General features: G+C 40.8%; 1 protein-coding gene across 4 annotated transcripts in view; it reads right to left on the minus strand.

Annotated features, from left to right (window-relative positions):
• Positions 1-21,046, minus strand: part of APAF1 (apoptotic peptidase activating factor 1) — a 129,705-nt gene that overhangs the window by 49,926 nt on the left and 58,733 nt on the right. For all 4 annotated transcript variants that reach the window (XM_084796587.1, XM_084796588.1, XM_084796586.1 and 1 more), the window contains exons 13-17: positions 19,098-19,224; positions 17,799-17,924; positions 10,342-10,473; positions 6,379-6,504; positions 1,000-1,161 (exon numbers count right to left, since the gene is read on the minus strand). In XM_084796587.1, the coding sequence (XP_084652713.1) occupies positions 1,000-1,161; positions 6,379-6,504; positions 10,342-10,473; positions 17,799-17,924; positions 19,098-19,224 (673 nt within the window). The remainder of the gene's footprint in view (positions 1-999; positions 1,162-6,378; positions 6,505-10,341; positions 10,474-17,798; positions 17,925-19,097; positions 19,225-21,046) is intronic.

Raw genomic sequence — 21,046 nt, forward strand, 5'->3', positions numbered from 1 at the left:
TTATACATAGTGATAAGTACTCAGATCATGATGCTAGTACGAGATTCGGGAAAAAAAAAGGAAAGTATTTTCTTACCATTTATTTTTGTGTATATATTTACCTTATGAAAATCTCACAGTCTTATTCAGTTCCTAAGGAGTACTTCTCTCATCAGAGTCATCAAATTGTAAAGGGGCTTTTAAAAAACTTCTGAGAGGCTAGAGAGATGGCTCAGCAGTTAAGAGCACACACCATCCTTCAAAAGGATAGGCGTTCTGCTCCCAGCACCCATCGCTCAGGAGGATTACAGTCACCTGTAACTCCAACTTCAAGGACGCAATGCCTCTGGCTTCAGCAGGCACCTCTACTCGCTCACATGCATATACCCACACACAAACACAACACATACATATAATTAAAAACCAATCTGTTTTTAAAAGTACTTTGAAAAATCACCAAAATCAATCTATTCTAAATTATTTTAAGTGATGAAAAAAATATTCTGTTTCAAATAAACTAAAGGGGGGTTGAAAACATGGCTTAGTTGTGAAAAGCAGTGGCTGCTGTTCCAGAGGACCTGTGTTCAATTCCAAGCACACACATGGCAGCTCGCAAGCATCTATAACTACAGTTCCAAGGGATCCAATGCCTTCTTCTGGCCTTCACAGGCATTGTATACACATGGTACAAAGACACACATGTAACCAAAGCACCTGTGCACATAAAATTAAAAATTGAAAATAATAAATTGGAGAAACATTGTACTTGACATTACAATCTGAAGTGCATGGCTTTAATATGCTGTCCATGGTTCTAACATATTTTTGCCTTAAGAAAGGACAGTCTTTGTGATCCATGTGACTGTCTCACAGGCCTTCCATATCCCCCAGAGAGCAGGGCTTTAACGACTTATGAGCAGTTAGGAAACCTGCTCCAAATCACATCACTAGACTCTAAAGTGAAAAAAATGTAAGAGAAGTTGAAACTACAACAGAGTGGATTTGGAAGGTAGGACTTACGAGGACTTTGTTTTTTGCTGCCACTATTATTTGGGTACCATCTGCAGACCAGGAACAACATTTCACTATCACTTCCACATCCTCTTGAGGGTCTTCTGAACTCAGGAAGAACCGCTTCACATTAATGCTTTTCCTCTCGTTTGCTGATCTCACATCCCAAAGCTGTTTTTTAAAAAACAAAATTGATTTACTCCCAACACACCTCTAGAATTCCGACTAGATTAAATGTCATATAAACGTTCTCTACCTAATGAATATTTTTCACATATGTCTGACTTTTTATGAGGTTTTTAAATTAAGGACTCCAGCTTCCATTTCACAAAACAAGCAAACAAACAAACAAACACCTATAATGCTGGTTCTTTGCAGTCAAGGCAGGAGGATCATCTTTTTGAAGCCAGCCTGGACTACAGAAGACCTCATCTCAAAAGGAAAAAAAAAAAAGTAGTTAACTGGGCCTTGCACTGTGTGGAAGAAGCTAAAGGTTGGTGGTGTTGACAGTACGAACAAGTGCAGGAGAGACTCGTAGCTGGCTGCTGCTGCCCTCTGCTGGACAAGCATGAGATGCAAGTCACACCTACCTCAAGCACAGCAGGAAACTGTGCTGGGCCCAGTGCCTGCTGAGCACCCAGTGATAATGAGATCCCTAAAGGAGAAGCAGCTGTACTGAGAGGAAGCAAAACTTCCACTGTGCTGAGTGGGGCAATGCAGTGCTGCAGAACTAACCAGCTCCTGAGAAATGGGGTAGGAAGTAATCAGCATATTGCAGAGCAGCCACACAGGGAGTACAAAAAGCAACGGTCCTGAAAAGATACATCTTTACTCTCCCAGACCTGGACCAGTGTCCTGGCTTCATAAGGGCTACCATGTCCTGGACCAAGGGTTGGCCACAAATACACACCTACACCTACACAGACGCACACACACACACACACACACACACACACACACACACACATACACACACACACACACATACACTTACTCTTACCATTTTTAAGAAAGGAAAAGCTACCAACCCTAACACTTTCCCCTTGGGACAATTATGTCTAGCGTGTAAAATAAGAGACAACAGGAAGTAACATGGTTAGCCTTCCCTAGAAGGCAGGCACGGTCAGCGGTAGGTAAAAGCACCTGCCGCTGAGCCAGGCAGCCTGCGCTCAGTCTCTAGGATCCATGTGATCAAGGAAGGGAACTTACTGCCCAACTTGTCCACTGACCTCCAAACATGTCACAAACATGAACACATACACAAGCTAAATAAATTAATTTCTGAGTTTTAAAAAAAAACAAGCCAAGTGTCAGAAGCTTTATCACATCACCCAGAGTCGTTGAGAAACCATACTGTTAATAGGACAAACAAGGAAACCAGTGCTTGGGTTTAGGAACTAAAAGCACGTTGACACAATTGAATTTCGTTACACCTACCAAAACTGCATCTGTTTCTGCACCCAACCCGGCCCCTAGCCAGGCACACATCAGGAGATGATCTCAACCACACCACTGCATTCTGAGGTCACTGCACTATACCAGGATCCCTGGACACCTTAAGCCCTTGTGTGCTTTAAATAACAACCTTTAAATAAAACATTTGAAAATAATTTCTGATTAAGGCCCAAACACACACACACACACACACACACACACACACACACACACACACACACACTCACACTCTGCCTGGTACCCTACAACAAGCCTAGAAAAATCACAGAGCCTTTGGGACATAAAGTAATTTTACAGTTCTTATTCTCTCAGCTGGTAAAGGCTTTACAAAGCTTTGACCTTGACATACTGTTAGCTAACACCATTTTGCAGGACCTCTGCTTTTCTACATGTCACTGTGCAAACCAGCCAGGGATGCTGGCTTAATAGCACTGTGAGAAAGCCATCTTCACCACAGGCCGTTCTCCCCAAGAGTGCAGTGACACTTGTCCCCCACTGCTAGTGACACTCACACATAAATACAGGAAGCAAACACCTGTCTCTGACCAACATGACATAAAATCTCTAGTTCAGGACCACGCACTGACCACGATGCTGGGTAGTAAATGGAATCAGCCCACGTGCCCATCAACTGATTCACAATGAAAATGTAGAGTGTATTCACACTGAAATCATGGAGCATGAGGACACTCACGGCTGACAAAGCACTGAGAACAGTGAAGAGGGAGCCCTAAACAAGACACTCACTCCATTTCCTGCCAGGGAACATAGCAGCTGAGGGTGTGGAAAGAACGCAACAGCCAGAAGAGAGGAAGGCAGGCAGCAAAGTGCCCTCTGCTGGGCAAGCTACAGCAACCACCAGTCACAGACTCACACCCGCTGCACTGAATCCGCACAAGCACGGGCCTGCAGGCTGATAAAACGGCTCAGCAGGAAAGAGCACAAAGTCCACCATGGCAGAAACAGAACCAACTCCTGCAAGTTGTCCTCTGGCCTCCATACACAAGCTGTGGCATGCACATGCCCATACAGATACATAGATAGATGGATGGATGGATGGATGGATGGATGGATGGATAGAGATAGATAGATAGATAGATAGATAGATAGATAGATAGATAACGTAGCTTTAAAAGGAGGCCCGGCAACAGCCTAGCATGGATGGAGAAGAGAATCAGGGCGTATCTCTCACTGTGCCTTTGGTCTGTACCCACTGGCAAGCCACAAGCACACCCTTACACAGAAATACACATATGCACAGAACTTTAAAAAATGAAATCTTTAACATGAAAACAAGAGAAATCAAGCTTGCATATAATCTTGTCACTTCGTCTATCCATTTGCTTTCTCCCCCACCCCCACCCCCGACTTTATTCTGAATAGCTAGACTAAAGAGCATACCTTTTTCTTCTAGTATTTAAAATCCAGAAGCGTAGTGATGTATCTAGCAAACAGTGAATATTGAATACATAATTTTTTTAAATGTTAAGTGAAAGGACAGATTATACCCACATTTCATGCACAGATATGTAGAAAGTGTTACTGAAAAAATAAAGTGGCTGGGCAGTGGTGGTACACGCCTTTAATCCCAGCACTAGGGAGGCAGCGGCCTGCGGATCTCTTGTGAGCTCAAGGACAGCCTGGTCTACAGAGTGATTCCAGGGAACCAAGGCTACACACAGAGAAATCCTGTCTCAAAAAAAAAAAAGAAAGAAAGAAAGAAAGAAAGAAAGAAAGAAAGCAAGCTTGGCTTAAAGACATGCATAAAAAATCACATTCACCTGAATGCCCTCCCAAAACCCATGTAAAACAACAGTACATAGAATTCTTTTTCTCTAGCCACAAGACACAAGATTTAAAAAAAAAAAATTGTTGAAGAGATAACAAAATTGTAGTAAAGGCCTGAAATAAGAAAGGTAGGTGAGCTCCTAAAACCTGACTCCTGAGCCCACAGTGGGAAAAATTAGCATAATTCATAGCATGAATCTAAGTTGCTCAGAAAGTACAGGCCTTCTAGAAAAAGAGAGGGTAAATCAGGAGGGCTCTTTAAAAATCCACTGAGCTTCCCCTCTGCCACTCTGCAGCCCAAGTAGGCTGTAACCCTAAGAACAGCCCAGTTATGGGCAGGGTCACTATACTGAAAACAAGGAAACTAAGGAAAGCACACATCCACTTGAGATCTCTGCTGGGATACCACAGTGTGCTCCAAGGATTCTGTGCCCTCACTACATGGAGAAAATGGAAGATTGTTATTTTCCTCAGAAACTTAACCAGATCAAGACAAAAGATAAGCATCAACTTCACCACTCAACATGAAAGCTGAGCCTGCAAGACTCTGAGTGTTGACCTCTGACCTCCACATGCGCACTATGGCACCTCCACTCTCATACTCGTGCACAAAATTATTTTTTTCAAATATAAAAACCTAAGAAGCCTATGAGGAAACACAATTCCTAGTCAGCCCCTCGGTGCTGCACTCTGACACATGAGCACATACCCAGGATCTGACACTGAAGACAGATTTCTGAAACGTCCACAGAAACCAAACTTATCCATGTTGATAAAAAAGAAAACTGCAGCCATGAAATAGCAGTATAATATTTAAAATTTTTAAAAACCTAATTCTAAGAACAGGTACTGAAAATCTGAGAGCAAATTTTAAAATACTACTGTATTTAAAATACTATGAAATGACGTGTAAGAAATGTCCAGAAACGCAAAATGAGAAAAGACAAGGAAAAATTAAAAATTCAGTAACAAATATTCCCAAAAAATAAAATGCAGAAGAAATCAAACAATTCAAGAAGGCTCCACAAGTGACAGATGGAATACAAAGCATGCCCCTTTGCACACAAATTGGGTTCCTAGACTCTTCAACAACAAAACCAGACTAAAAATAAAACTGGATTTTACACCCTTCAGGGAAGACAGATACAGGTTAACCTGCCTCCTGACTCTACAGAACTAAAAACACTAGATGCATACACGTTTAAGATGTGATATATATTTAAAGTTAAGAATTTAAACAGGATTGGAGAGATGACTCAGCAGTTAAGAGCACCGTCTGCTCTTCCAGAGGTCCTAAGTTCGGTTCCCAGCAACCACATGGTGGCTCATAAACATCTATAATGTGATCTGGTTCCCTCTTCTTGTGTGCAGGTGTACATGCAGGCTAAAACACTGTATATGTAATAAATAAATAAATCTTAAAAAATAATTTAAACAATAGGCTATAAGCCATTCAAAAACAATAGTATGACAGAGATTTTTAAAAGCTGAAGGAAAATATACTAATACATAAAAATGCTGCTATGGTTCTGATCCAGAGACTGCAAAAGGCTTATGAGCTAAAGCTGCATTTCCCAGAGTGCAGCACTATATCAGGAGGTTGGAGCAGCGGTTCTCAACCTTCCTGATGCTGCGACCCTTTAATACAGTTCCTCTGTGGTAACCCCCAACCATAAGAGTATTTTCATTGCTACTTCATAACTGTAATTATGCTATTATAAATGGCAATGTAAATATTTTTGGAGATAGAGGTTTGCCAAAGCGGTTGCGATGCACAGGTTGAGAACTATTTGAGAGTCTTAAGGATGAGGGCCTAGAGACACTAAGGTAGGCTACCCTTGAAGGGGACAGTGGGACCTCAGTCCTTCCTGTTTCCTTCTTTGCCTCCAAGACACCATTAGGTAAGCAATTTCTTTCACCACACACTCCCTGCCACAAGGCACTTGCTTTGGCACAAGCAGAGAAACAACAGGGTCAGACTAAAACGCCTGGCACTGTAAAAAAAAAAAAAATAGGTGTTCCCTTCTTTATAAGTTGCTTATCTCAGGCTTGTGTCACAGTTCTGGAACACTACTAACACCAACAGAAATGTATACTCATGCCAAATCCGATGGTCCCCCCAGTCATGTACAAAGGCTTACTTACCTTCAATGTCCCATCAGCTGAGCAACTAGCCAAGAGCTCATCATCTGGTGAAAACCTGCAGTGATTGACTGAGCTCGTGTGACCAAACATGGTATTTCGACATTCTTTTTGATTCAAATCCCAGAGCTATCAGGAAAGGAAAAAAAGATAAGTAAGAAAAGCCAGTCCTGGAGACTAGGATGGGGCGCGCACCTGGAGTCCCAACTGCTTGGAGGCTGAACAGAAGATCACTGACGCTCAGAGCTCCAGACCAGCCCGGGCAGCTGGGCCCCTTTCAAACTATAATTAAGGTGGATAGAGGAGGGGAAGGCTAGGAAAGGCGGGTCCAGAGGAAGTGAGAGGGTTGGATTTGATCAAGATGCACTGTATATGTGAACCAAACTGCCCAAGGACGTATTTTCAAATCTACATTTGCTGCTCTCCCCAAAGACCCAAGTTCAGTTCCTAGCACCCACATTATGTGACTCACAACTGCCTGCAACTCCAGATCCAGATAATTTAATACCCTCTTCCGTGGCCTCCATATGCACGTACAAAAACAATAAATAAAAAAAATTAATTTAAAAAAGGAAAACTCGATCTAAGCTAAATGGGGAAAAGTAGAAATCATACTAAGTTCTTCCTTCTCATTTGAGCTTTTGTTTACAGGATGATGTTCGGCTCATAGTAATAAAGTTGTCCGATACAGAGATACACTTGTGATTAATGCCATGGCAACCTTTAGATCAACATCTCAATCCACTAAGGAACTTGAAGGCCTCACTAGGCTTTTACTCTGAATACTGAATTAACTGAACAATTGCTGCTTCCCCCCCCCCCCCCCGAGACAGAGTTTCTCTGTGTGGCCTTGGCTGTCTTGGACTCGCTTTGTAGACCAGGCTGGCCTCAAACTCGCAGCGATCCGCCTGCCTCTATCTCCTGTGTGCTGGGATTAAAGGCATGTGCCACCATGCCTGGCCAATTGCTACTTATTTTTAACTGAGTGATTTAGAATTCTCATGTTTAATTAGCTACAAAATCAATAAATAAGTATAAATTATCTCCATATTTTTAAATGCTAGGCTACAAAAATGGTCTAGGCAAGGTTTACATTGTTCTTAATACTTTCCAAAGCTTGAACTAACTACCGGAAGTAAAGGTTACTAATGGCCTAAAAAAAAACTTCAAGACTTTCACTGATACCAGAATTCAGGAACTACAGATCAAGTCAAATAACAGTGCCACCACACCACCCAAAAATCAGTGATACAGTCCATGTGACAAGTAACTCTATTTGTCTAGTAAACCAACCACATTAAAAGGAAAAGGGAGAGCAAGAGAGGGGTTTTTTTAAATTAATTTATTCATATTACATCTCAACGGTTATCCCCTCCCTTGTGTCCTCCCATTCCTCCCTCCCTTCCATTTTCCCCTTACTCCCCTCCCCTATGACTGTGACTGAGGGGTACCTCCTCCCACTGTATATGCACATAGGGTATCAAGTCTCTTCTTCGTAGCCTGCTATCCTTCCTCTGAGTGCCCCCAGGTCTCCCCATTCAGAGTACGTGTGAAAGTCAGACCCCACTCTCTACTCAACTGTGGAGAATGTCCTGTCCATTGGCTAGATCTGGGTAGGGGTTTGAAGTTTATAGCCTGTATTGTCCTCATGCTGGCGAGGATGCGGAGAAAGAGGAACACTCCTTCATTGCTGATGGGAATGCAAACTAGTACAGCCACTTCGGTAATCTATCTGGTGTTATCTCAGAAAACTAGGAATAGGGCTTCCGCAAGACCCAGCTATTCCACTCCTTGGAATATACCCAGAAGATGCTCCAGCACACAACAAGAAAATTTGCTCAACCATGTTCATAGCAGCCTTATTCATAATAGCCAGAACATGGAAACAGCAAGAGAGTTTTTAACAGGATAAAAGACACAACCGCCAAGAGCCAAGTTTGCTTGGATTCTGGTTGTAATAAACCTATGGCTCAAAGTATGGATTTGAGGGGCTGGAGAGATGGTTCAGAGATTCGGAGCACTGGCTGCTCTTCCAAAGGTCCTGAGTTCAATTCCCAGCAACCATATGATGGCTCACAACCATCTATAATAAGATCTGGTGCCCTCTTCTGGCTAGTAGGTGTTATATGCAGGCAGAACACTGTATACATAATAAATAAATAAATAAATAAATAAATAAATAAATAAATAAAGCTATTAAAAAAGAAAGAAAGATGCGTTTGAGACCACATATGGGAAAACTAACACAAGCCAGGTGTATAACAAAGCTACAGTTCACTACTGTTAGGTGTGGACATAGCATGGCACTCACGTCTAAGAGTGAAGCTGAAGTATTTTGGGTGAAATGACATACATAGGATTTGATGTAAATTGCTATAAACAAAAAGGTGAGTGCAGGTGTAAATAAAGCTTTTATAAAATACAACTGGAAAAAAATCTTATTTTTATTTTTTGCAGTCCTGAGGATAAAACCTGGGTCCCAATATATGCCAGGATAGCACTATATCCTGAAGGTTCAGCGTATCCTTCTGAAAAGTTGTATAATAGCATTTGTTTAAGGCACACTTTTACTCTGTAGCTGAGGCTAAAGAGCCCAGACTCCTCCTGCCTTGCCCTCTCAAGAACAGGGGATAACAGGTGTGCATCACTATACTCAACAGCCTCTTAAAAATCTGATTATCCCACTGTAAAAATGGTGTGACACTGTGGACCAAAGATTTGAAACAAATTTTTTTTAAAAATCCAAAAGAAGCCAGGTGAGGTGGTGCACCCCTGTAATCCCAGCACTTGAAAAGGCAGAGGCAGGCTGATCTCTGTGACTTTGAGGCCAGCTTTGTCTACCAGGCGAGTCCAGGACAGCCAAGGCCACACAGAAAATCCTGTCTCGAAGAAGAAAAAGAAAGAAGAAGGGAGAAGAAGGGAGAAGAAAGAAGGGAGAAGAAGAAGAAGAAGAAGAAAGAACAAAAAACAAACAAAAATTCAAAAGAAGATACTATCTTTCTAAAACACATGAAAAATTTAATCTACATGTATTCATCCACTTAAAGAGAATAAAAGATATAATCTTCTTAATCCCTAATTGTAAGTATCACCAAATACACATGAGGTGAACACATTTTTATTTATACGCCTTGGGTCCTGTTTTCCCTCCTTCCTTCTTCCTCTGGTAACTGTACCTCCTTCTGAAGCAGTTATGGCTCAAATGCATCAAGCCCGCCTCCCTTTTCTCTTTTACATGGCCACACAGTGACCTGCGCAAGCCCAGGAGTCCACCCTGTTGACACTGCAGTTGCAAAACAGTGAGCCTGAACTAAATGGAGTGAAGTCAGGGACTTCTCTAAATCTCACCTACAGGATCTAGGAAAGGAACTTTGGGACAAACCTGGAGCTGAGGTATTTCCTGTCACATAAAGACAACATGACTGGGCCACCAAAGAGGACAGAAAGCAGAGACAGAGAGAGGGAGGGAGAACCTGAGAATCAGCTGATGTATCTAGAATGCCAACACCAGAATCCATGTTCACTGTGAACTCTGCAGTTATATAAACTAGTAATGTCTTTTTTTCCCCTTCTTTTTCTGCTTATGGATGTGAAATTCATATCACTGCAACAATAAACCTGAAAGGAGCCAGAGATGCAGGCCTGCGACAGAGCCGTAGCCTAGCATATGTGAGGCCCTAGATTAACCCTAGCAGTAGGGTTCAAATAAATAAATAAATAAAATAAACAGCCAAGTGTGATGGGGCACACCTCTAAGCCCAGCACTTTGGAAGCTGAGGCAGGTGGATCTCTGTGAAGCCAGCCTGGTCTACAGAGTGAGTTCCAGAACAGCCAGAGCTACACAGTGAAACCCTGTCTCAAAACAAAAACAAAACTGATAATACAACACACATGAGAAAATCAAAAGTGATAAATATCCTGGAGCATCACAAGCTCATCTGCGCAGTTGTCAATATCCACACTTACTTTAAGGAAGAAGTCATTTGACCCGGTGGCTAAGAGAAGGTGATTACTCTTGTTGGTAAAATGGCAGCAGTTGACTTGCTCTGAGTGCTCATCGTAGGCACGTACTAGCTTCCCTGTCGCAGAATCCCAAATCTGAAGAGAACAAAGAAAATGAAATGCATAAGCACTCGTTATTTCCAAAGGGAAACCACTCTGCAATGTTGTCTCCTGTGAGGACAGCCTTTCCCGCTGAGCGTGGCACTAACAGGAATCCACTCCCTGTTCTCTAAATATGGCCACTCTGCCTCCCCTTAGAAAGCTGAACAGTCAAGCACAGCAGCGCACACCTGTAATCCCAGCACTCGGGAGGCAGAGGCAGGCTGATCGCTTCAAGTTCAAGGCCAGCCTGGTCTACACGGTGAGTTCCAGGACAGCCAGGGCTACACTGTAAGAACCTATCTAAAAAAACAAACAAGAAACGTTACCCACAAGCTCTGAAGCAAAGGAGTGCTGCCAGAGGCTAGACGGGAGTTCTGCATGTTGTTGGTATCACCTGGAGCTTCCAAGGCCTTGTCCCAGGTTTTTCCCTTATTCACTCTACCTTTGTCAAAGCACTTAGGAGAGTAAAGAATCCCCAAGAGAGCCGGCCATGGTGGGGCACACCTTTAGTCCCAGCACTCGGGAGGCAGAGGCACGTGGACTGCTCTGAGTTCAAGGCCAGCCTGGTCTACAAAGGGAGTCCAGGACAGCCAGGGCTACACAGAGAAACCCTGTCTCGAAAAACCAAAAATAAAAAATAAAAAAGAATCCCCAAGAAATTCAAAGAGTGTTTCTTTTTTAAGCTCTTTGGTGAGTAATTCTGCCTCCTGCTTTACGGTTCAGTCCTAGGAAACAGGAACTTGCTGTAACTCTCACTCCGAATCATGTGACTTTAGAACTTGGGACTGCCCAGCAAGCCAATCTCAAAGCCGACTCAAAGCAGAGGTCAGAGTACATAACTGCTGACTGGAACACCACTGAGCCTACCAAAAGAGGGGGAAAGGCAGGGCATCAGAAGTGGACAAGGGAAAGTAACGCTGGGGGGCGGGGTATAATAAAAGCATAATATGGAGAGTGGAGGCACATGTTAAAGTATGTTATATACATGTAAAAAATTTTCATGGTGGAAACCAGTATTATCTAGTTAATATTATCTAATAAAAATTTTAAAAATAAGTTTTTACCAACCTCTCAATAAAATCTGGAAAAAAAAAGAAAACCCAACCTACCTTTCCTTGCCCACTCCACCTACCCAGTGCCACTACTCCACAACTCTGAGGAAAAGCTCACAGTGGGGTAGGGGCATGGAAGCGCATGACCAATACCAGCAGCACTCAGGACACTAAAGCAAGATTTAGGTGAGTTCATCACCAGCCTGTGTTACATAGTCAGACCCTGTCTCAACACTTGAAAATAGAAAATAAACACACAGACATACTCTGAAGTGAGGCCTCCCCTCTGCATATAAGTGACAAAAAATTTCTTTAGTTTTCAGTTTCTCTTAGTATAAAAGCTCCAAGTAAAAACCAAATTTTAGAGGCAAGACCCAAGAAATAATAACTAAAAATGTAAAATTACCTTTTTTTTCTTTGCTTATTTTTTTAATACCAGTAACCTGCTGGCATGTTTATGTTTAGCTTTGCACTGATTATATAAATCAGCCTATAAGGTTAAAAATAGAATCAGGCTGTATTTGACATATTATATACTTTACAAAAGGAATTAGATCTCAGACAATCGTTTTTTAAATAATACTTCTAATCAAAGATGTCAACTAATATATAATCCATATATCTATCTATTCATGACAAGCAAATTCACTAATTTATATAATTTTAATTTTACCTGACTTAACCAATTTTCCCTCATTGTTGGCTAAATACTTCACACTGATCAACCTAAGCAATTTTTTGGTATTTAGAAATAAGGATTTGGGACTCCAGCCAAGAAACCAGGTAGGCTCACTGCAGATCTTCACCTCCTGGTCTGTTCCTCCAGATGTGTAGGAGAACACCTGCTGTGGTCTCCCTTTCATCTCTGACACCAAACATAACAAAGATCTTCTCCTCCAGCCTTCCTTCATTGATCTCAATATCAATGGTCTCAATTCCCGAACAAAAAGACACTGACTAAAAGAACCAGATGTGATAACAGGGCTCATCCTTCTGCTGCAACCAAGAAACACACCTCAAAATCAAAGGCAGACATTACCTCAGGGTAAAAGGCTGGAAAAAGATATTCCAAGCAAATGGACTTAAGAAGCAAAGCTGATGTAGTCATTTTAATATCTAACAAAATAGACTTCAAACCAAAACTAATAAGAGAAAAGGAAGGACAGACACTACATACTCAAGGGAAAAATTGCACAAAGAAAGACATTTCAATTCTTAACATCTAAACCCCAAACACGAGGTACCCAAGTCTGTAAAAGAAACACTGCTACACTTTAAATCACATATTGACCCTCAGACACTGATAGTGGGAGACTTCAATATCCCACTCTCACCAATAGACAGGTCATCCAGACAAAAGCTAAACAGAGAAATGCTGGAGCTATTAGAAATTATAAACCAAATGGATCTTAAAGATATTTACAGAACATTTCATCCAAACAAAGGAATAAACCTTCTTCTTTACACATCATAGAATGGTCTTCAAAACTGACCACATACTGGGTCACAAAGCAAGTCTCAACAGATATAAGAAAACTGAACTAACTCCCTGCTCCCCATCAGACCACCCAGAATTAAAGCTGGATATCAACAACCACAGACGCCTTACAAATTCATGGAAACCAAACAACTCTGCACTGAATGAAAAATGGGTCAAAACAGAAACTAAGAAAAAAATTAAAGACTTTCTAGGTCTGAATAAAAATGAATGCACAACATACCCAAGCTTACAAGAAACACATTAGCAGTTCTAGGAGGCAAGTTCACAACACTAAATGCCTACAGAAAAAAATGGAGATCTCGTATTAGCACTTAACAGCTCACCTAAAAGTTCCACAACAAAAAGAAGCAATCAACCCACATCAAACTCAGGGCTGAAGTCAATAAAATAGAAACAAAGAGAACAGTAGAAAATCAGTAAGATTGACAAACCCTAATCCAAATAAACTAAAAGGCAGAAAGAGAATATCCAAATTAACAAAATCAGAAATAAAAAGGGGGACATAACAACAGACACCAAGAGAATCTTAAGGACATACTTTAAAAACTTGCACTCCACCAAATTGAAAAAATCTAAAAGAAATGGATAATTTTCTTGATAGGCACCACTTATCAAAGTTAAATCAAGATCAGATAAGGAACTTAGAGAGATCTACAACCCCTAGTGACATAGAAGCAGTCATTAAAAATTTCCCAACTAAAAAAAGGCCCAGGGCCAGGTGATTTTAGCATAAAGTTCTAGCAGAATTTCAAAAAACAGTTAACAGCAATGCTCCTCAAATCGTTCCACAGAATAGGAAGAGAAGTACCATTGTCCAATTCATTTCATGAAGCCAGTTACCCTGATATCCAAACCACATGAAGACCCAACAAAGAAATAGAATTACAGATCAGTTTCCCCTTTGAACATAGATGCAAAAATACTCAATAAAATAATAAAATATATGCAAACTGAATCCAAGAATTCGTCAAAAAGATCATCCACCATGATCAAACAGGCACCATCCCAGAGATGCAGGAATGGTTCAATATAAATGTAATCCACCATATAAACAAACTGAAAGGAAAAAAAAACGATTATTTCATTAGATGCAGAAAAGGCCTCTGGCAAAATCCAACACCCCTTCATGATAAAAGTCCTGGAGAGATTAGGGATACAATGGACACACCTCAACATAATAAAGGAAGTTTGCAACATCAATTTAAATGGAGAAAGGAGAAAAACCCAAAGCAACCCCACTAAAATCAAGAACAAAACTCTCCACATCTATTCAAAATTGTACTTGAAGTCTTAGCCAGAGCAATAAGACAACTGTAGGAGAGCAAGAGGATAAAAACTGGAAAAGAAAGAATCAAAGCATTGTTATTCGCAGATTATTTGATAGCATACATAAGTGACCTAAAAATTCTACCAGGGAACTCCTACAACCAATAAACACCCTCAGCAAAGTAGCTGGATACAAAATTAATTCAAAAAAATCAGTAGCCCTCCTATATACAAATGACAAATGGACTGAGAAAGAAATCGGGAAAACAACACTCTTCACAACAGCCACAAATACAAAATATCTTGGATAACTCTAACAAAGCAAGTGAAAGACTTGCATGATAACAACTTCAAGTCTCACAGGGCGTGATGGCACACACGTTTAATCTCAGCACTCAGAAGGCAGATTCAGATGGATCTCGGTGTGTTCAAGACCAGCCTGGCCTACAAAGCAAATCCAGGACAGCCAGGACTACAAGAGAAACTCTGTCTCAGGGAAAAACAAAAAAACAAAAGAACAAAGCTTCAAGTCTCTGAAGAAAGAAACTGAAGAAGATATCAGAAGATTAAAAGATAGATATGCTCGTGGATCAGTAGGATTAACATAGTGAAAATAATCACCCTACCAAAAGCATCTACAGATTCAAGACAATCCCCATAAAAATTCCAACACAATTCTACACAGACCTTGAAAGAAAAATTCTCAACTTCATATTGAAAATCAAAAGCCCCAGAATAGCTAATACAATCCTGAATTTAAAAAAAGAAGTGCCGGAGGTATCACCATCCCCAATTTCAAGTTGTACTACAAATCTATAGTAATAAAAACAGCATGGTATTAGCATAAAAATGCACATGTTGATCAATGGAATCAAATTGAAGGCCTAGACATAAACCCACACATACACAGACACCTGATCTTTAATAAATAAACCAGAAAGACACACTGGGGAAGAAAAACAAAAACAAAAACCCAGCATCTTCCACAAATGACCGTGGTTAAACTGGATGCCTGCATGTAAAGCAATGGAAATAGGTCCATACTTATACTTACCATGCTATACAACTCCAAATGGACCAAAGACCTTAACGTAAAACCAGGTACACTGAACTTGATAGAGGAGAAAGCGGAAACAGCCTTGAAGGCACTAGCACAGGAGAGTTCTAACAGAACACCAACAGCACAGGCACTAAAATTAACAATAAGTGGGACTTCATCTGGTGGTGGTGGCACACATCTTTAATCCCAGCAGACAGGAGGCAGAGGCAGATGGATTGCTGTGAGTTTGAGGCCAGCCTGGTCTACAAAGTGAGTCCAGGACAGGCAAGGCTACACAGAGAAACCCTGTCTCAAAAAAACCAAGAAACAAACAAATAAATGAGACTTCATAAAACTGAAAAGCTTCTGTAAGGCAAAGGACATTGTCAGTCAGACAAAGCAGCAGCCTTCAGAATGGGAAAAGATTTTAATCAACTCCATAGCCAACAGAGGACTAATATCCAAAATACATTTTAAAACATCAAGAAACTAGATATTAAAAAACCAAATAATCCAATTTTTAAAATGTGGTCAGATTTAAACCCAGAATTCGAAACAGAGAACTCTCCAAAGAGAATAAAGAGCTAAAACTGAGGGACACTAAGGGGTGGTATGGAAACCTAGTGCCGTAGAAACTCTCTAAGACATGAAGGTGATCCTAACGAAGTCTCCAAGGATGGGAGAGATGGAGTCCCACGTGCCCATCTCTTGCTGACAAACTTTCTTCAGTATGAGGACTTGGTTATATCCAATCAAGTTGTTGGCCAGAGAGTCCCCATGGAAATCCCCAAATAAGCCAGCCTGCTGCCAAGACAACAGGTAGCTTTCCACAAGCTGACAGCAAGGCATGGTCGAAGACAGCGTCCACACAATTCGTTGAACATGGAGAGGTCAAGCTGGTACCTATAAAGACCCTTCACCCCATGTTCTAGTGTCTTCAGTAAAGGGAGGTACTCTGCAGGCTACCAAAAGAGAAAAAAACACCAACCAAGCCACAAAACCTTTGATCTACAACCTATCTTGCCTGAAAAATATGCTAGGGCACAAAATATGGTGGCAAAAAGTTTGTAGGAGTAACCAGCCAATGTCTGATCTGACTTAAGTCCCATTTCATGAGATGGGACCCATTCCTGACACTACTTCGGTGACCAATAACCAGAGACTAGATATCCCAGAGATCTAGGTTAAAACCAAATATTAGTTTAGAAAAAAAAAGTAACAATAAAATGATTCCAAATGATATTCTGCTTTATTCATAGATCATCATCAGAGAGGCTTCCTCCTGCAGCAGATGGGAACAAATACAAAGACTCACACAGAGAGACTTTGAACACTTGTCTCCATCAAATCCCAGCCCTCAAGAGAAGCCCACAGAAGAGGAGGTGGAAAGAGTGTGGAAACCAGAGGAGGTGGAGGGTACCAGAGAACAAAGCTCATATGAGCTCACAGAGACTGAAGCAGCAAGCACAGGGCCTACACGCTCTGCACCAGGCCCTCTGTGTATATATTATAGCTTTCAGTTTAGTGTTTCTATGGGACTCCTGAGTGTGAGAAAGAGTGGGTCTCTGATTCTTGTGCCTGCTCTTGGGGCTCTTTTCCTCCTGTTGGTTTGCCTTGTCCAACTTCAAAGTGATGGTTTTTGTTCTAACTTATTATATTTCAGTTTGTTATGTTTTGTTGTTATCTCTTAGAGGCCTGTTTTTTTCTAATGAGAGACAGAAAAGGAGTGGATCCGGATGGCAGAGGAGGTGGGAAAGAAGTGTGTGGGGAGGGGAGAGAGGGGAAACTGTAATCAGGATACACTGTATAAGAAATAAATCTATTTTTAATAAAAGAGGAAATAGTCTTTAAATCATAAAAAAAAAGAAAAGAAAGAGAGAAAGATTTGGGCTCAGTGGTTAAGAGTACATAGTACTCTTCCAGAAAGCACAAATTCAGTTCCCAATAGCCATTTTAGGAGGCTGATAAATGTCTATTAACTAACTCCAGCTCCATGGGACCCAATACCCTTTTCTGGATTCTGACAGAAATGCATTTATATTTACAGACACACACACATAGACACATACATACATGTGATTGAACAATCTTTTATAAAATAATAACAATGCAAAGACGTAAGAGTTTGCAGATAGTGTTAATTTACAATTGATCAAGTCAGTAGAACATCAGGCAGGAGTCCTTTAGCCTCCCTCACTCCTGCCTCTCTGTTACAGAAGATAAACTGCTGCGATTTCAACTTAAGAGGAAAATGTTTCCCTAACTTATTAGTTTTTTCTCAATATGCATGAGGATTTTGCCTGATTGTATGTGTGTGCACCAGGTACATGCAGTGTCAGCAAAGGTCAGAGATGTGTGTCAGATCCCCTGGGATTGGAGTTAAAGGGGCTGCGAGCTGCCATGTGGGTGCTCTGCAAGAGTGGTAAGTGCTCTAAACTCTGAGCCACTGCTCCAGCCATACCTTAACTTTCTTATCCACTGAGCAGGTTGCTATGTAACTGTCATCTGAAGAGAACGCACAGCAAAGCACTTCATCTTCGTGAGCTTTGATGTCAAGAAGTTTCTCTCCTGTCTCGGCTTTGAACACCTGCACAACAACAGTAAGATCTTTTTTTACTGTAGACCACTGATCTATAGGGCATCATTTAATGAAAACACATCTCCAAGAGGTTTTTTTTGGTTTTTTGGTTTTTTAAGACAAAGTTCCTCTGTGTAACAGCCCTGGTTGTCATGGAACTTGCTTTAGAGATCCACCTGCCTCTTCCCCTCTGAGAGTTGGGATTAAAGGCATGGGTCACCATGCCCAGCTTCTGAAAGTTCTTAATCACGGTTATTTTCAAAACAAATGAAACTATAAAAAAAAGGACTCAAAAATCAGAATTTGTAAGAATTCCTAAGTGTAAGCATGAATAGAGACGTGTCCATTGTTAAGTGTTGCTAAATATCATTAAAAAGGAGAGGTGAGATTTAGCGTCATTTCTTGGGATTACACTGTCAAATTCTAACCAATCAAATATGCTTTCTTTGGGGGGGAGGGTCAAAAACTCAAATTAAGGCTGCAGACATAGTCCAGTAGTTGAATGCTTGCCTAACATGCATAAGGCCCTGAGTTTAATCTCCAGCATTAATAGGGCAATTTTTTAAGGCCAACATTAAAATAATTAGTGATAAAGCACTACAGAAATGAGTAAACAGTTATGATCTTGGAAAGATTAAAATTATTTTAAATATTCAAATTATAGTTAGATTCTACTTTCTCCAAATGCAGGTAGAGAACAAATGTGGGGGGGAAGCACTCATTCGTACTTTCCAAAAACAAAGTAAGAACTAAGCACCTTTGGAAACAATCAGTCTAATTCCCATTTACCTGTCAGAACTCTGTTTTAGCGTTTTACGATTTGTTTAACCAATGGTTTGTTGTTTTGTTGTTGTTGTTGGTTTTCAGTAGCAGCAATGTCTTTTCTATTAGCTGATGGAGTCTGCATGTCTATTAAGAACTGTCATTTTCTCATTACTCATAATTGGCAAACAGATGGGCAGTAAGTGCTGAGGTAAGGAGCTCCGCAATGTCCCTGGCAGGTTTGGAACTACTAAAAGCAGCTACATCTTTAATGTAAAGAAGCTTCTGCCAATGTTCAAGACATTTACATCTCTTAACTTCTAGATTGCCATTTTCCTAAATGTTAGTACTTAAGCATATTGTAATCTGCACAAATAGGCCACATGCTTCTTCCAGTGTCTCCCAAGAGATATGCCTTACCTGTAAGGTTTTATCAGCTCCACAAGAAGCTATTCTCTGACCATCCTGAGAGAAACATGCGTGGTAAACAGCATCTGTATGGGGGCAGACAACTAAGCGGGAAAGGTTCTTGATCGTTTTTTTGTTTCTAAATACAAGTGAAAGATGAAGAAAAATTCAATGAATGAGGGTAAAAGTAATATTTTCTTTCAATAATGGTTGTAGGTCTTTTAACATGGTTGTAGTTCTCCCAAATTCAAAATTCTTGAATTACTAACATGCAAATGATAACACATAAAGAAAAAAGTAATCTAACAAAAGTGACATTTTAAGTGAAATATATTACAGCAAGCCACCTGGCATGTTACAAAAGTCACTGAGTTAAAAGAAATCTACTTAATCAAACACATGCCACTTTCTATATTTTCCCTTTAAAAAAAGATTTTACTTTTATAGGTTTTGCCTGCGTGTATGTCTGAGCACCATGTACATGCATGCAGTGGCCACTGAGGTCAGAACATGGCATCATTTCCCCTGGAGGTGGATGACAGAGAGTTGTAGGCCAGCACACGGTGCCAGGAACTAAACCAGTTTCTCTGCAACAAGTGCTCTTAGCCACGGAGCCATCTCTCCAGCCCCTTTATTTTCTTTTGATACATCAATATATGTAAGCATCTCTTTTTAAAACACTTCTTTAAAATTAAAGAAACCACTGCAAAATGAAGACACAGAGTATAAAGATAACAAATGGATGAGTGAACAAATTACTTCTTTGAAAACCTAAACTCAAATTTAAGTTTATGCTAATGTAAGCCTTTGTAAATCTAAAAGGGAAGGCTGATACTGAAATAAAGCATAGTGTGAGTATGGTCTGATCCAATCTAGGTAGGGACACAGCTGTGGCTACCTAATCCTTTTCTGAGAGTGTCACAGGCTGAAATGTAGCTAGGCAATGGGGGAAAGGCAGCAAAACATATTAAATGACTCAATAACTCCTACGAGAGAAACAACTGAATCTCTGTCCATTTGATCAGATCAAGTGTTAAGAATCCATTTACGAGCTGGAGACATAGCCCTGTTGTTATGTGCTTAGCACACACGCACAAAATCCACAGGTCAGGTCCCCAGAACACACATAACTTGCCAGCTGAGGGGCAAGCTGCCTGTAATTCCTGCACTCAAGAGGCAAGGTGAAGACCGGGCTCTCCTTAGAGCTAGCCGGCTAGCCAGGCGAACCCTACTGACCAGCTGAGTCCAACTCAGAGAGCCACCTCAGTGCGTAAGATGGAGAGATGAAGGAAGAGTTCAGATGTCAACTTCATGCCTCCAGAAACACATGCATCCAACACACATGCAAACCATACACACATCTGAACATGTATCCATAAATAATTGTTTAAAGGATTTCATTTAGTCACTAACAACAGTTTATTCAAACTTCTACAAGTTTCTATTAAATACCAATGATAAGAAGCAGGCAAAGTTTAAATGCTCTCCCTAGGAACAACAGCTAATATTTTCTGAGCACTTTCTATGAACAAGATACTACATGAAGGTACATGTGCACACAGCCCTCTGATGCTCACTTCCTACACTATGACCATGCTGTGAATTAGTATGAAGGTACATGTGCACACAGCCCTCTGATCTCACTTCCTACACTATGACCATGCTATGAATTAGTATAACTTGGCAAGAGAAGTTGACTATGTTTTCCCAACAATACAAAACTATAACTGAGAGCTGGGATCCAAGCCCAGGCAACCAAGGGCAAGAATCCAACTTAATCCCCAAACTACTGAGAATAGATGAACTAATAGAGAAGTAAAAAGAAAACACAATAAAGGCTAAGTGGCAACAGGGAAAATTCTAGAACATCAACAGACCCAATGGAGGGCTGAAGAGATGGCTCAGAGGTTAAGAGCACTGTCTGCTCTTCTAGAGGTCCCAAGTTCAATTCCCAGCAACCA

Source organism: Acomys minous, assembly GCF_964271855.1.
Source record: "Acomys minous genome assembly, chromosome: 9".
Lineage (NCBI taxonomy): Eukaryota > Metazoa > Chordata > Mammalia > Rodentia > Muridae > Acomys > Acomys minous.